Consider the following 15758-nt stretch of genomic DNA (forward strand, 5'->3'; position numbering starts at 1 on the left):
ACCTATTTGAGTGATGGATTGTTTAGGGAACACTCATACCAATGTGAATTATGGCTACACAATGTATGCACAACCATCATTCTACTGTAAACTCCAGCAGATGGATCCGATACAGTCATCAGACCACAGACCCCAGAGTTCTCAGCTACTCTGACCCCTATTCTGTGGGAGATATGAACCATCCAACTACAATCAAAATATTGAGTTTGTAATTATTCCAGAAATGATTGTTCCTTAACATGAATATTCAAGCAGAGGATTCAAATCAATACAAATGTACAAATCTATAAGGCAACTCTATAGCGTGTTAGCATGTAAAACTAATGTTCCAAATTGATGGAAGTTTGGTCCATGGAAAAATTAATTATATTATTACTAAGGACCAAAAAGGGCAAATCTATCTACTGCCTTGTAAAAAAATGAGAATAGGCAAGCTACCCCACCCCCTGTGCAGGGCTTACAGCTTGGTCCATTGTGGGCACCAGTTTGAGTTGCAGCTGCACCCGCTTTAAGTCCTCCACCATGGGTAATGCTGAATGTGTATGCTACAAACAGCACACAATACCAGACTGGTACAGCAGCTGATAAATATACCGGGAACTTTTCTGGTTTGACTGCTTCCCGGGGTTTCTGGGTCACTTTCCTGTTTCTTACGGGGAGTGACATTTAGCCATACTCACCCCCTACCCACTTTCCCTCCTACTCAAGTGGGTGGAGCTAATACCAGTGAGAAATCCCAGTATATAAGTGTGATAGACAACCATGGGGAAAGATGCTAATGGACAAAATAAGTTCTGCCTGAAAAGTGCCATAGTGCAAAATGTTCTTGTTATTTTAACATTTCACAATTGGCTTTCCTGTTTACTACTTAAGTGAGTCTTGATTAGAAATGGCTAACCAGATTGACTCCTGTATCTCACTTGCCTGTGCGCACACTTTTACATTTTTCAGCTTTGCCTCTACCTGCTAGATTCGTAGCGAGCTCCTTTTGCACCCGAGGCAAGAATGGAAAATTGTGCCTCCCTAGCTTTTTTTTTTACAGATTATTTTATTTACACTGCCCTTACACACTGCCTCTACACACACCTGTCCATAAAAACACATATACACATACACTGCCCTTACACACACCTGCCCATAAACACATATATACACATACACTGCCCTTACACACTGCCTTTACACACACCTGAACATTAACATGCATATACACATACACTGCCCTTACACAAGCCTGTCCATACACACATGTATACACATACACTGCCTTCACACATCCCAGCCTTTACACACACACACACACACACACACACACACACACCAGCTTACAAACATACAAATACCTACACTGCTCTTACACACACACACACACTGCACATACACATACACTGCACATACACACACCAGCTTACAAACACACATATATACACATATACTGCTCTAACACACAACTACCCTTACACACATGTTCCCATAAACACACATATACACATATACACTGCCCTTACACAAGCCTGTCCATACACACATGTAACTAACTTCCGTCCTGTCACTCGAGGCCTCTGTTTTGGTGCTCCCTTATCACTATGCACTGGCTATTGATGCAGAGCGCCTGGGTGATGTAATTTGCCAGAGCATAGTGATTAGGGAGCACGGAAGCCGAGGTCTGAAGTGACAGACCTCGCGCTCCCTAATGTTAGGCCAGTTAGAGGGGGATTGTGATCTCCCCAACCAGCCCAATGCCTGTGGATGGCAACCTTAATGTTGGGCTGGTTAGAGAGATCCGGGATCGCCCCAACCAGTCCTGGAGGCTGCAGCTGCTGATCGAGCGGCTGTGCGCCCCCTCGCAGCTGCGCCCGTGGCGAGTGCATCTGTCATCTCACCCTTCCTATGGCCCTGTTACCTGCCAACTTTATTATTATTCCATGGTAAAATTATAATCATTTGCAGGCTATGTACAGTTGTGTGAAAAATAAAGTACAGCCGCTTTGAATTCTAGATATTTTTAGAGATAAGAGGCTTTCTCCTGACAACCCTTCCAAACAAACCATACTTGTTAAGTATTTTTCTAATTGTACTGTCATGAACTTTAACATTTTAAGATACTACCCGAGGCCTGTAGAGTCTGAGATGTAACACTTGTTTTTTTTGCAATTTCACTGATGATCAATTAATCAAGGGCATTTGCTTAGCAGCATCTGTCTGCTACATACTATGTTAGTTCCTATGTAACCAGTAAGGATTCCAGTTCCCATGGAACCGGTAAGTCACACATGGCTTCTCCATGTTGGCCTTATTTTTGTTGACTAAATCGTGACACTGTGTAATATGTTATGTGTTGTTGATCTGAGGTTGTAATAACCTAGTTTTTAGACCTGCTAAGGAACAGATGATTGTTATCATGTTGTGATATTTAAAACCATAGAATTCAAAAGGGTGTACTTTCTTTTTCACACGACAGTATGTAAAATCAGTTCTGCTATAAAGTTCTGCAGTCCCAATTGTGACCAAAAGGGTGTCTGCTTTGCACCAGAATTGATCCCAAAGAATCATGTTAAAGGGGAACTTTACCTATTATTTTTATTAAAATGATTAAAATTTAGTTTTAAAAATATTACGTTTTCTGCTGTTATCTTAGATCATTCTAATGGACAAAAATACTGACTTCATATCATACTGTCTTCTGGAAAAAAATAATAGTGTCTCAGTCTTAATCACCCAGAAGGACCCTCTGACTCATGAAAGTTTACAGATGAGTGGATAAGCAGTACTTCATTACCATTACCAGAAGGAATCAGCTCAATCAGGAGCTTGAGGATGGAAAGTCACATGCCAGCTTAAAGGTTTCCTACATGTCTGCAGATAAAGATAAATTGGAATACAATGAAACAAAGCTGACTTTCCTTCAGTGATAAGCTGCATTGCAGTATACAAAACTGGGGCCAAAACATTGCTGTTTATTAAATACATTGTGTATTTCTTCATGTATAAACCCAATAAGTTTTTTTATTCCCTTTTCATAAATATATGTATATAGATAGCCATGTATTCCCATCCGTAGGATTTTAATTCACATAATTTGGTGATGGCGTGCATTGGGTTAGCGTTTTTTTTTTCTCTCTCCCTTTCATTGTGTTGTAAAAACGGAATTCACAGTGAATAGATGATGCGTTCCCTGGGCTGCCTAATGCATAGCCTGTCTCCAGCGGCCGCATTCCCATAGTTCGGAATGACCCCAGATTGAGCACATTGTACTGGCCCCGTCACGTGTGACAGAAAGTGCTGGCTTTCCTTTTGACAACAAACATGAAGCATCTGCACCTGCAGCATTTTTACACAATGGGGTACATGTTAGCAAGTGTACATGTAAGTTTCATAAAGTGATCTCATCCCTTTTCTTCTTCTTCTTCCGTGTGTTTTTTTTTTTTGTGTGTAAATTTCATCTTTCCATGCATGGGAGGGCCTCCGCCCACTTAATAAACTGTTTTCAGCAAGTGTTCGGGAAAATACGTTAGAACACATGAGAGTTTCATGGTAAGTATGTGAAAGCTGTGTTTATTAGACCGATGCAGTGTGCGCTTATAACCTGGCTGTATATTTATTGGAAGAAATAGTTCTATAATGTCCCAGTTCTTGCTATAGAGTTACGGGATACATCGAATTACATTTTTATTAAGCTGTTTTCTATAATACTGCTTTGTTTTTTAAGTATATGGTATATAGTGGATAACAGTGTGGCCATATTGAAGTCATTATATTATTTAGGTGACCTTTTTTATAGTTCCTATTTAATCAATTTAGGAGAGTAATAAATTAGTAGAGGAATGTGGTTTATTTACTTGATATTCTGTGTTCACAGCCCAGATTTTACAATAAGCTGTAAAAATCAAACTTGTATTTACGGACAATAAGACATTTAGAATGTAACAATTTCTAGAACGGATAATTCAGAAAAACAGTCTATTTAATATATATAGAGTAGCCGAAATGTATCCATGCTATGTTTGTGGGTTATTTTTTTTAGTAAGTGAGTTTATCATGTAAAGTTTCATAATAGAAAGACAATTAACTGAAATGATTATTTGCTTTGTAACAGTAAACAGCAATGCTGGAAGAATTAGATGACTTTGAGGGGCCTGGCAATGAAAGGGCAGGGACACTGTCTCCTAGTACCAAAGGAGCCAAGGGCAAGAAGCGAGTACTTGGTAATTACTAAACGTCATGAGTGAAGAGGTCTGTGCATAACATCGGACTCACACTTGGTCTTGTACTAAATGCAGTGCAATTCGCTGTAACATGTCCCCGTTTTTACCACTTTTGGACTTTAACCCTATATACATAGCTCCCATTACTTTATTGCTAAATGTAAAATATTGGTTTAATATCCACCACAGAGAATCACAACATTTATATTGCTGTATAAGTACATTTTTGAATTTGTGATTTATGTGATTATTAACTATTACCGCTGGAAGTAGGTCACACCAGAGAAAACATGGAATTCGCTGATCGGCTTATATCTTTGAGTTATTATTGAGCAGAAACAAAAACGAAGCATGCAGTAGAAATGTTAGTGGCAGCCGTAACGTCTCCTGTATAAAAGAGATAACTGTACAAATTGAGCATTTAAAGGGACATCAGCTGCTTGTTTATTTTCTGTTTCTCTGTTGTTTGTGGGTTTTCCGTGATCATATGATGGGACTCTTAGTCAAGGAGTAGATAGGGCAAACAGAGTTGAGAGAGACACAGATCTGTCTGATTTATGCCATCAGGAGACTTGGTGGAAGGACTTCAGAACTGTGAACCCTTTTCTAGTGCCATGATTTCAGCGGCAGAAATATGTATTTTTTACAAAACTAATCATTGAATGGTTTTATTGCTGTTGGGTTCACTTTCCTTATCTGGTACAGAAAACATTCCTACCATACTATATGCAAACCTGATATTCTGTGAACATACACAACCTCTCTTTTTTTAGCAATAAATGTGATACACAAAACTAACAATAACATGGATTCAAGTAAGACATGGTGGTACAGAAGGAGAACATTACCCTTAAATACACTGCCATTTTATTTTAGGTGTGCTTACCTTTTATGTCCATGCGGAAGTCCCTAAGCTGCACACCTCTTGAAATCAATAGACATTTAACCTGTTCCATGACAATCCATAGCTTGCAACTAAGAATCTAGTTGAGTTTCAAGTGGGCTCAGTATTTATTCTTTTTGAGTTCCCCATCGCAATTAAACGTAAAACAGCCCATACGGCGGCCGCACCATTCTTGCAAAACCTATAAGAGCAAGAGTTTCAATATAACGTACTAATACATATTTTGAACTAGAGCAGTCCGTTATGGTACGGTGAAGTCCCAACTAGGTGATCACAAGGTAGTTTAGCATTCTAAAACAGAGGACATTTTCTGAGGTCTGTGGCGGACAATTTGATAATGTTCCATGGACCTTCAGAAACCTTGCCATGACGAACTCTTCACTTATCCCTGAGTAGAACCAATTACTGTTGCTGTCTTCTATGGCTGGTGCTTAGTGACTAAAGTGGTGTGGGAATGCACACTTACTACTTTCTTGTGTTTGCCTTGTTAGGCCCAGCTGTCAACTACCTCATGGGTCCAAGGTTTCTAGTTTATGTCAGCTGTGCACTTTCAATATGGGTAAGTTATTTACGGGACTTTAATGTAGTGTCAAATGTGCTCAAAATCCAGGGCATTAAAATGACTTACATAGGTTGTGTGTAAAATGTGAAAATGTATGTGTAATTTGCTTACTCATAAAAACTTTTATTGTGAACTGATAAAACAAACCGGTCTAGAAGAGTTAAAAAAGGAAGAAAACAGTTGTTCCTCCCCAGCTGGCCTTCTCATTTTTAAAGCAGACAGAACAATTTCCCACAATGCTAGTCTTTTTATTAAATCTCATACAGAATTTGAGAGATCTTAAGGGGATAGTATTGCACAGAATTTGTGTTCACATTGATCAGCGAACAAAGAGTTATTGCCTCACTCATTCTCCCCCTTGAGATAATATTAGTATTAATATTTTTTTATTTATTTTTTTATAATTTTTATTATCCACAAAAATAAATAACAATACTACAATTTCACATTACAGTTACAAACGAAACAAAACATACATAAAAGGATTCCATTAGTCTCGATCATGCTGTTCTATCTATGTCAGGTGTCTGAGTTTCTCTGGACGGGATTCCGCTCATTAATAAATTAGCTCTATTCATCCAATTCTCCATCAGAAAGAAATTTTAACCACTTTTCCCAGATTGCATACTTTATCGTACTCCATACTGTATGGGACAAAATCCCCTTTTCCATTTGACATTGGTATGTCAGTTGGGCTTTTATCTTTGCCCATAAGATTAAATCGGATGATCTCCAATTCCTGGCTATTTCTATTTTTATTGCGGTCAATAAATGTAATAGGAATTGCATATCTTTAGTTGCGAGATTAGGTAGATTTAAATGAAGTAATGCTCTTTCTGGAGTCAACTTCCAATGAGGACCTAATTTATTTATTAATCTATTTGAAACTTTTAGCCATAATCTTTTTATTGGCAAATAGTTCCACCATATATGTAACATATCGCCTTTTCCTGCTCCACATCTCCAGCAATTTGGCAAATTATTGGGAAACATCTTTGTTAGTAATGTAGGGACTAAATACCATCTGTTCATCAATTTATATTGAAGCTCGTTTAAATTTAAACAATGTATATTCTTGTATGTTAAATTTAGGGCTCTATTCCAATCTTCATGATTTACTTTAATAGAAAAAGAGAAAAAATAAATAAATAAATAAATAAAAAAAACACAACCAAAACACAATCAAAAATGTTTTGTCTTATAATCAGCTTCTGGATATTAACGTTAAGTTATTTATATATAATCACCGACATGTGTATTACTATACACTGAAAACATATAGCGAGATACAACCAGACAATCACTTGATAAATAACCGTCATGTATTAAAAGAAAAAAAAATAAAAAAAAAATAAAAGAATAAATAAATAAATAAATTTCTTAGTGTCATTTCTCCATGTGTAAATCTTATTTTGTAAGTCTATACAAATCATATATCTACCGTATTACTCGGCCATTATTGTGAGGCCTTTAAATCAGGTTATTTAGTGAACGTGTTTCCTAAAATTATCATTCCATTAATATCTCTTTATGTGTATTAAGTCCACCTATATATCCCTTTCTATCAATACAAGCAAGGTATTTCTCCCGTAGAGTTAATTCATGTTGTGTATCATTATGTGTGCAGTTACTTTAAATTTAATTACATAAATATAAAAAAAAAAATGCAACCAGACAAATTGCAAATTTATTTCTGTAGCAAATACATATTGACGCCTTTTCATTCTTGTGTAGTAGGACAAATCCGGTAATATTCTGATCTTATTAAATGGGTCCTCTAGGGTCACTTCTCTGTGCGCTCTCAAGATTTTATCTTTTATTCAGGAGTTTATACAGCAGACCAAGATGTCTCGCGGGATTTCTTGTGGTAAATTTGGAGCTTTAGCTGTCCTATGATAGCGTCCCCAAATATTAGTATTAATATTTTAATATTGTTCACTCACAAATATAATGAATACATTTTAGTGGGTGCTGCCAGGCAGGAAGCACGCTCTCAGTTTCATCTCAACTCACCCACAGCTTATAGCGTAGTGAGTGAACCCCATTATACGGGACATTGAGCTGATGAAATGGAACTGGACAGTGACAGAAAATAGCCTGTAACCTTAACATTACAGGTTACTTCCTAAACTTACTGAATCCCTTCTTTAACATCCTCTAAGATGCTCATGACAGGTCCGCTTAAGGCCTAGGTCTTGTTATTTATTAAAATTCAATCTCCATGTACACTTTTTCACAAGCCTGATCATGTCTTCTCTGTTTAGGGGGACCGTATGTGGCATTTTGCCATCTCTGTGTTCCTGATTGAACTATATGGACACAATTTACTCCTAACAGCTGTTTTTGGTTTAGTGGTGGCTGGTTCTGTGTTAGTGTTTGGGGCTTTAATTGGTGACTGGATTGACAGGAAACCAAGGAATAAAGGTATGTAAATACATAAAATTTACCGTTAATGACAATTCTGTGTTAGACTTTGAGGCATTGTGATTTACTGACTAATTTATTGTTGCACTTCAGGGATTAGCATACCTCTCAACATTTATTTCGTCCAAGAGGGTGTTGATTAATGGCATGGCCAGGGTTTGGGACTTTATGAAGACTATAAAGTGACTTTATGACATACAAAGCTCAGGAACAGATTCTCTATAAGACAGGCAAGGCCAAGTACATCACTTGTTTTTAAGAGTGTAGCAGGAAACTAAGGGATGGTCTTACAGTCAGCCCTGCCCACTCCCACTCATGTTCTTTTCACTCCCACTCATGTTTTTCTCATTGCTTTCTAAGTGTTGCCAGATCTTGATTATAGTCCACCATCTTTTATGAAGAGCAAACTTTATACACAGTTTATATAATTAACATAAAAACACATTAAACCAAAAGTGAATCAACTTTTCTATTATAGACTCCTCATACCTCAAAGCAACACTTAGACTGGTCAGCAATAAGTATATATTTCAAGGATAAAATATATGATGGGTTACTTAAATATACCATACCCCTCTTCTCAAAGGCCACTGTCCAAGTCCCTCATGGCTCCCATTCCTTCTCTCCAACCCCTTACGAAAAAATTACTGCAGTTTTTCTGAAGTAATACTGCAGTTTTTTGGACATGAAAAAACTGCAATACTGCACTTTTACGGCAGTATTACTGCACATTTACTGCAGTTTTACTGCATTTGTACTTCACTGTACTGCAGTTGTACTGCACATTTACTACACTTTTTTTTATATTGCAAACCTACAGTTGTACTTCAATGTACTGCAGCTTTATTGCATTTGTACTTCCGTACAAAAATAACTGCAGTACAGTGAAGTACAAATGCAGTAAAACTGCAGTAAATGTGCAGTAATGCTGCAGTAAAAAAAACTGCAGTATTACTTCAGAAAAACTGCAGTAATTTTTTCGTAAGGGACAGCAGTGAGTCCTTAACATAACTAGGAACATCCTGGGGTAGGCTACACAAAGTTCTCCCTCTTCTTGGGGAGTGCTTTAAAAGAGGTAACTACCCAACTACCCATGCGTGTGGGCAACACTAGCCAACGCAAGCCTGGAGCTGAAGTGGGTAGAGTGTAGGCATGGCCAAACGCTGCTCTAATTCCTGGAAAGGAAAGTGACCTGAAGACTTGGGAAGCAGGTGGAGACTCTCAATCAAACCTGGAAGGTTTTCATGCACAGGTTTCAGTATGGGCCTCTCTAGCTGTGTATGATGTTGAATAAAGCTAGAGGGGCCATAGAGAAAAATCACTGTGTTTCAACATAAAGCACCCTATTCGCAACAGACAGGGTGTTGTTTACTTCCTCTCCCAGCCAGCCAATAAGCCCTAGGAGTTCCCCACCGAAGTCCAAACCTCAACTGGTCAGAAGAGACCATACCCTTCAGGAAAGGACCAGTTAATACCCTGTTTTGAGCCTGTAAATCAGGCCCCCTGGGAGGGCCTTTGAGGGATCTAGTGGGATGGTGACATTAAACATTAATAAGCATATTAAACACCTTGCCCAAAGTAAAGAAGGTCACATGCCAATAGCATATGAATCAGATTTCGCTTCTGATAACATACCCGAAGTGCACTAACATTCCACCATCTCTTAAAGCAGATATACCATGCTACATTCAGATATACCATACATAAAACCCACTACTTTAGAGGGTGAAGGAAGTGCCAAAAGTATTTTGGTCTAAAAGCACCTAGGATATAAATCAGATACTTTCTTGTAAGTCACATTTACAAAAGGATCACATGATAACTCTAAGCACAATGTTACAAATAAGTGAAATTTGGTGAAAAACTCATAGCTACCATTAGCTAAAACAGTTCTGCTTAATGTGAACAGCTGTAATGTGATATGTCTTCCCTCTGGGTCACACCATGTTAACCTAGGAACTCACAAACCGTTGTTCATGGTCATATTAACCATTAATTTTGAAAAAATAAACTCACGTGATCAGTACCCTGAAGATAATTTTATCTAGCCAGTAACAAGCATCTATTATTGCCCCATTATGTCCGTGCTTATAGCCTCATAGACAACAACTATGTTTCGAAAGACATAGTAAAATGTAATACATTTTTTAGGTGTGACAAAATGTTGCTTGTTTCTACCAGTGGCCAAGAATGACATAAGGCTCTCAAGGCCCCAGCCGTCCAAAGAAACTCATACGGTTATGTGAATTATATAATTTAAGTCTTGACAATTATATCTTGGTTTATTCTTCATGATATCTTTCCCTCTCCAGTTGCACATGCATCATTATTCATTCAGAACTCATCTGTAACTGCCTGCTGTATTGTCCTAATGCTGGTCTTCTCCTATAAGAACGAGATAGAACAGATATGGCATGGCTGGCTCACAGTAAGTAGTGTATTATACGATTGATTATACGTGTGGTTTATATACTAAGTGCACACAGTATCAATGGAGATTTCCATATGCTTCTGATGTTGACATCAAATCCAAGAGGAAGACCCTTTCTTCAATACAAGAGCAATATCATCCCATACCATCATACTTTATCATTGAAATCAAATGTTATCTTATGGGTTATCTTAAGGGTTGTGTCTGCATCTTTACCTCTGTCTGTGTCTGCAATCCAACAGGTGTTCTGCTACGGAGTGGTAATTATCCTGGCTGATTTAGCAAACCTTGCAAGCACAGCACTGACCATAACAATTCAAAAAGATTGGATTGTGGTCATCACTGGAGATAACAGGAGCCAACTAGCTGGTAAGAGAGTTCCCTTTTGTTCGATTTAAAGAAAATTACATTTAATTTAAATTATACATAAAAATAAAGTTATATATATATAGGAACTCATACATATTTTACTGACATTTCCACTATATTGTTGCAAATGATTTGATTGAGTAATGAATGTATCCATTTTTATCTTGTCTTAATGGGATTTTTTGTGAACTTGCTTTATCTACTAAGCATAATACCAATATGTCCTGCAACAGCATTGCGTTTTCTACAAATTGTAAGGGGTTTGTACTGTCTCCATCCAACCTCCCTATTTACCCAGATAAGCGGATGATACATTCTAATAATCTGTATTTAAAGAATGTTAAAAATTAGAAATGTATAATAAAAGTATAATGAATAATGGAATATTCCAGAAATACATAGAAGAATAATAGCCAATAGACTTGTGCATTCGTTTTCGGGCGAACATGAGGTGCGTTTTCGTTGTCTAGCCCGAATACCGAGGAAACGAACATGGCAGCGGCAAAACGAACACGAAGACACAAAACACAAAGAATCTTTGTGTTCGTCTTCGATAATATCTCCAACTAATTTCCCTGGTCCCTTCCCCATCTAGTGTACCTTATCTACGCAGCATCGCAGGGGTTAAACGGAGCGGAAATTCTTAGGATTGCACGAGGAGTTAAAGGTCCGTGCGAGCGACTCTATTGGTCGTCTCCAGGGGCCTCTTCTGGCATCAATCAATTGAGGAGAGGAGGCCCTGTCAGCGACCAATAGAGTCGCTCTTATGGACCTTTCCCTCCTGTTCCCTCCCCAATGGCCCCAATGGTCTCCCCAGGCCAAGTTCCGGTGTCAGGAGTTAAAGCGTCTCTATTGGTCGACAGCAGGGAGCTACTCTTTAACTCTTGAAGCAGGGAGACCATTTTCTCCTCAGGCCAAGTTCCACAGTCAGGAGTTTAAGGTCCGTACGAGCAACTCTATTGGTCGATGGCAATAGAGTCGCTTGTACGGACCTTTAACTCCTGGAGCATGGAGACCCCAGGCGGAGTTTTGCCGTCCTTACAGTCTTTTTTTATTACTATTATTTTTATCCTTACATTCTTTTTTTTCCTCATTACCTAGGCATGAATGCGACAGTGAGAAGGATGGATCAAGTCATTAATATCTTTGCCCCATTGTCTGTGGGCCAGGTTATGACTTGGGCTTCTAATGTCGTGGGCTGTGGCTTCATCCTTGGTTGGAATTTGATCTCGTTGCTTGTAGAGTTTATTTTCCTTTCCAAGGTTTATAAAATGGTACCTCAGCTGGCCATAAAACCACAGCAATCCATTGGAGAACATTATATCGAGAGGCAACTGGAACTCATAAATGTGCAAGGTATATCAGGCTAAACAAAAACATTGAATATGTATAGAGTTGGAAGTAGAGTAGAAGACTAGTAAAGATTCTAATCTTAGACAGGGCTGTGTCAGAGAGCCAGAACTAGGGGTAGGGATAAGCAGGAAGGGACAGAAAGTAGGTGCAGCCACAGCACCATATAGATATGGCGATCACGTATTGGTGGGGCGAGCACCATACCGTCTTAAGTGAGAGTGAAGTGGACAGGGATTGGACGTGGTCAAACACCGCTGTTCTGGCCGGAAACCGACCTAGCAAACAGAAAAGACTCTGGGTCAAATCTGGAACATTCCCAGGTATGCTTATAATTGTGCAGATTATGTTTTATGAAAGGATCACATGAATATTTTTACAGTTTCCTCGTGGGTGGTTCTCAGGCCAGCTCAGTCCTTCCTGAAGAGATCTCATGGTCTCAACCTTAGAATGCAGGCCTCTGGTATGCTTGTTTAACTAAATTAAGTGAACCGTGTTGGATACCAATATCCTTAGTGATTTTAAAGATGGAAACAATAGATGCATGAGATTGCTTGACTTGACTCGCCTCTTATTAGAACACCTATAAACATATATTTATTTTTTTCCTAGGTGATCTACCTATTTGCTCAGTCATAGGTGACTTAATTAGCACACCATCCGTACCCAGTCAATCCAGTGACAATAAGCCAGAGAACCAAGAAACGCCAGAATTACAGTCTTCAACAATGACCCAAACCACAGCAGAACATGCATCACCAGTTCCAGAAACTCCAGCAGAATGGTCTTCCACAATCCCTGCGTGCTTCCAAAGATTCCGCAGAATATTACACACGTGTACAGATGGCTGGAAATCATACTACAGACAGTCTGTTTTTTTAGCGGGTTTGGGGTTAGCTTTCTTATATACTACAGTCCTTGGATTTGACTGTATCACTACAGGCTATGCCTACACTCAGGGGATAAGTGGCTCTCTGCTTAGCATTCTTATGGCCGTATCAGCCATCTCAGGATTAATGGGCACATTTCTGTTTACTAAGCTAAGAAGACGCTATGGATTAGTAGTCACAGGAATCATATCTAGCTGCCTTCATGTCAGCTGTTTAATGCTTTGTGTATTTTCAGTCTTTGCACCGGGAAGCCCCTTTGATTTGGGCATTTTTTCTGTTCTTATCGGTATGAACTCTTCTTCAAATACCGAAAAGCAGAACCAGCTCCACATCTATCCATCTCAAGGAAATATCAACCAACCTATCCTCCCAGACCGCTCTTCCATTCACTGGACTAACAATACTGTGTTGTTTGAGAGTGTACGTGCCAGTGATCACCCAGACTCCTACATCTCAATCATACTCCTCTTCTCAGGAGTAATATTAGCAAGAGTCGGTAAGTTACTTACTCGAGTCATCATGCCACTATGAGTCTTCCATTTCCCTTTTACTGGTGTCTTATCTTATTTCTTATTTGTCATCTGGCTTACCAGGTGTGTTTAGACTTGGTTACATTACATGTTCTTCAATACTAAATACACAATACAATTTTTGAAGAGCTTGTAGGTGAGTTTCATGTGAAAAGGGGCTATTGTAGGAAGACATATAAAAAATTCTTATCACAAAATCCAAGATGGGTTTTGATAAGCATGAACGGCATGGAGATCTCTGCAGCCAATTTTAAGGATTCCTTGTTTTGAATTTTAACCTTGACTGTTTTACAAATCTCTACCTTTTGGAGGGATAGATTAGTTAGATCAATAGGAATTATGCCCAGGGTCAGACGGGGGTTAAAATTGTGCCTGGCAATTAAAGGCCACCAGCCGGATACATGCAGCCACAAGCTATATTCTTGAACTTTTTTTTAACTCGCAGCCACATTAGTCCAGTTACATTGGAAGGGATTGGCCACAAGAACTGCAATGAGGGCACATAGGGGCATCAGCCCTATTTGCCCAATGGTCGCTTTATTTTATGTTGATAAATTAGGATGATTACTTATTATGCTCTTTCAATTTAAAGGTCTGTGGTCCTTCGATCTCACAGTGACTCAGCTTCTCCAGGAGAACATCCCTGAATCTGAACGTGGAGTTGTTAACGGAGTGCAAAGCTCTATGAATTATCTGATGGACCTGGTCCATTTCATCATGGTGATTTTAGCTCCACAACCTCAGCAGTTTGGACTCCTGGTTATCATCTCAATATTGTTTGTAATAGCGGGACACACCATGTTTTTTTTTTATACCAAAAAATATAAAATTAAAGAGAGGGAATCACCAAATACTCCTGCCTGATAGTCTTGTGAAAAATCATTTTTAATAGCCAGCTTTCTGTAGTATAATCTTTGTAGTATGAGTTTTAGCATGAAGTGTTGGATAACTTTAGCAGACCTGTCCAATGTTCACCTAATCTGTTCCACTTCTTTTTTTATTATTATTTTATACATGATTCACCCTATTCCATATACACTTTCCATTAACTTTACTGGAAATAAACACAATATTTCAACCACCGTACAAAATGTCATGCCGTTTTATTTAATTTGTCTGAATACTTGATCAAGAAAAACACTTGGAAGCCAAGTCTGAAACACAGAGCATGAATATTTAATTGGATTACATATTGCTCAAACCGCAGAAAGTTGCCTATTGGTGCTATTCATTTTCTATGCAAGATTACATGTGAACAAAGTGCAGACTTTCAGCTTTATTTTAGGGGTATTTACATCAAAATTGGGTGAATGGATTAGAAATTACAGCAAATTACATATGCATGTAGTCATCTCCTTTACAAGGGTGCAAAAGCGATGAAAATTTGACCAAAAAGCTGTTCTTGCCCAAATGCGTGCTATTCCTTCATTATTACATGAACAATAAAGCAGTTAAAGGTCTGTAGTTGATTCCAAATGTGGGACTTAGCATTGGAAGCTGCTGCTGTAGACGCTCAATATAAAGTCCAAAGAGCCATCGATGAAAGTAAAGCAGGCCATCATTAGTCTGATGGGGGGGCATCTGAGAGATAGCAGAGACATTGGGAGTGACAAAATAAACAGTATTCTGAAAATGAAGAAATCCACACCAAAAGGCCAGGATGGTACAGGACACAAGAGGGTGTATTATTGAAGTGTACAACCAAGAGACTTCATGAAAGCAAATACAGAGGGCTTATCACAAGGTGCAAGCCAGTGGTAAGCATGAATACAAAGGCTACATTAGACTTGCCAGAGAACATTTAAAAATGCCTGCTCGGTCCAGAAACAGCTGATCTAAAGAATACCGTATCATCCATAAAAGATGGCGGAGGCAGTGTTATGGCATAGGTATGTATGGCTACCAATGGAACTGGGTCGCTAGGGATTATTATGATTGCTGACAGAAGCAGCATGATGAATGTTGAAGCATATAGGGCTATACTATCAGCTCAGATTCAGCCAGATGCTGTAAAACCGATAAGACGTGCTTCACAGATGAAAAATTTACCCAAAACATACTGTGAAAGCAGATTTTGAGAGGTAAAGAAGAAT

The 15758-nt window shown here is 38.6% G+C and overlaps 1 protein-coding gene across 1 annotated transcript; it reads left to right on the forward strand.

The window, feature by feature from the left end:
- The first annotated feature begins 4105 nt into the window (after positions 1-4105).
- On the forward strand, positions 4106-14529 carry LOC149300842 (ferroportin-like). Its single transcript, XM_089484824.1, has 8 exons — positions 4106-4205; positions 5601-5668; positions 7936-8095; positions 10408-10523; positions 10769-10895; positions 11997-12251; positions 12948-13631; positions 14258-14529. The coding sequence occupies exons 1-8, from the start codon at positions 4106-4108 to the stop codon at positions 14527-14529; spliced, it is 1782 nt and encodes a 593-aa protein (XP_089340950.1).
- Positions 14530-15758: the final 1229 nt, after the last annotated feature.

Source organism: Sceloporus occidentalis, unplaced genomic scaffold, assembly GCF_023333645.1.
Source record: "Sceloporus occidentalis isolate IW3139 unplaced genomic scaffold, rSceOcc1.0.p SCAF_23, whole genome shotgun sequence".
Classification (NCBI taxonomy): domain Eukaryota; kingdom Metazoa; phylum Chordata; class Lepidosauria; order Squamata; family Phrynosomatidae; genus Sceloporus; species Sceloporus occidentalis.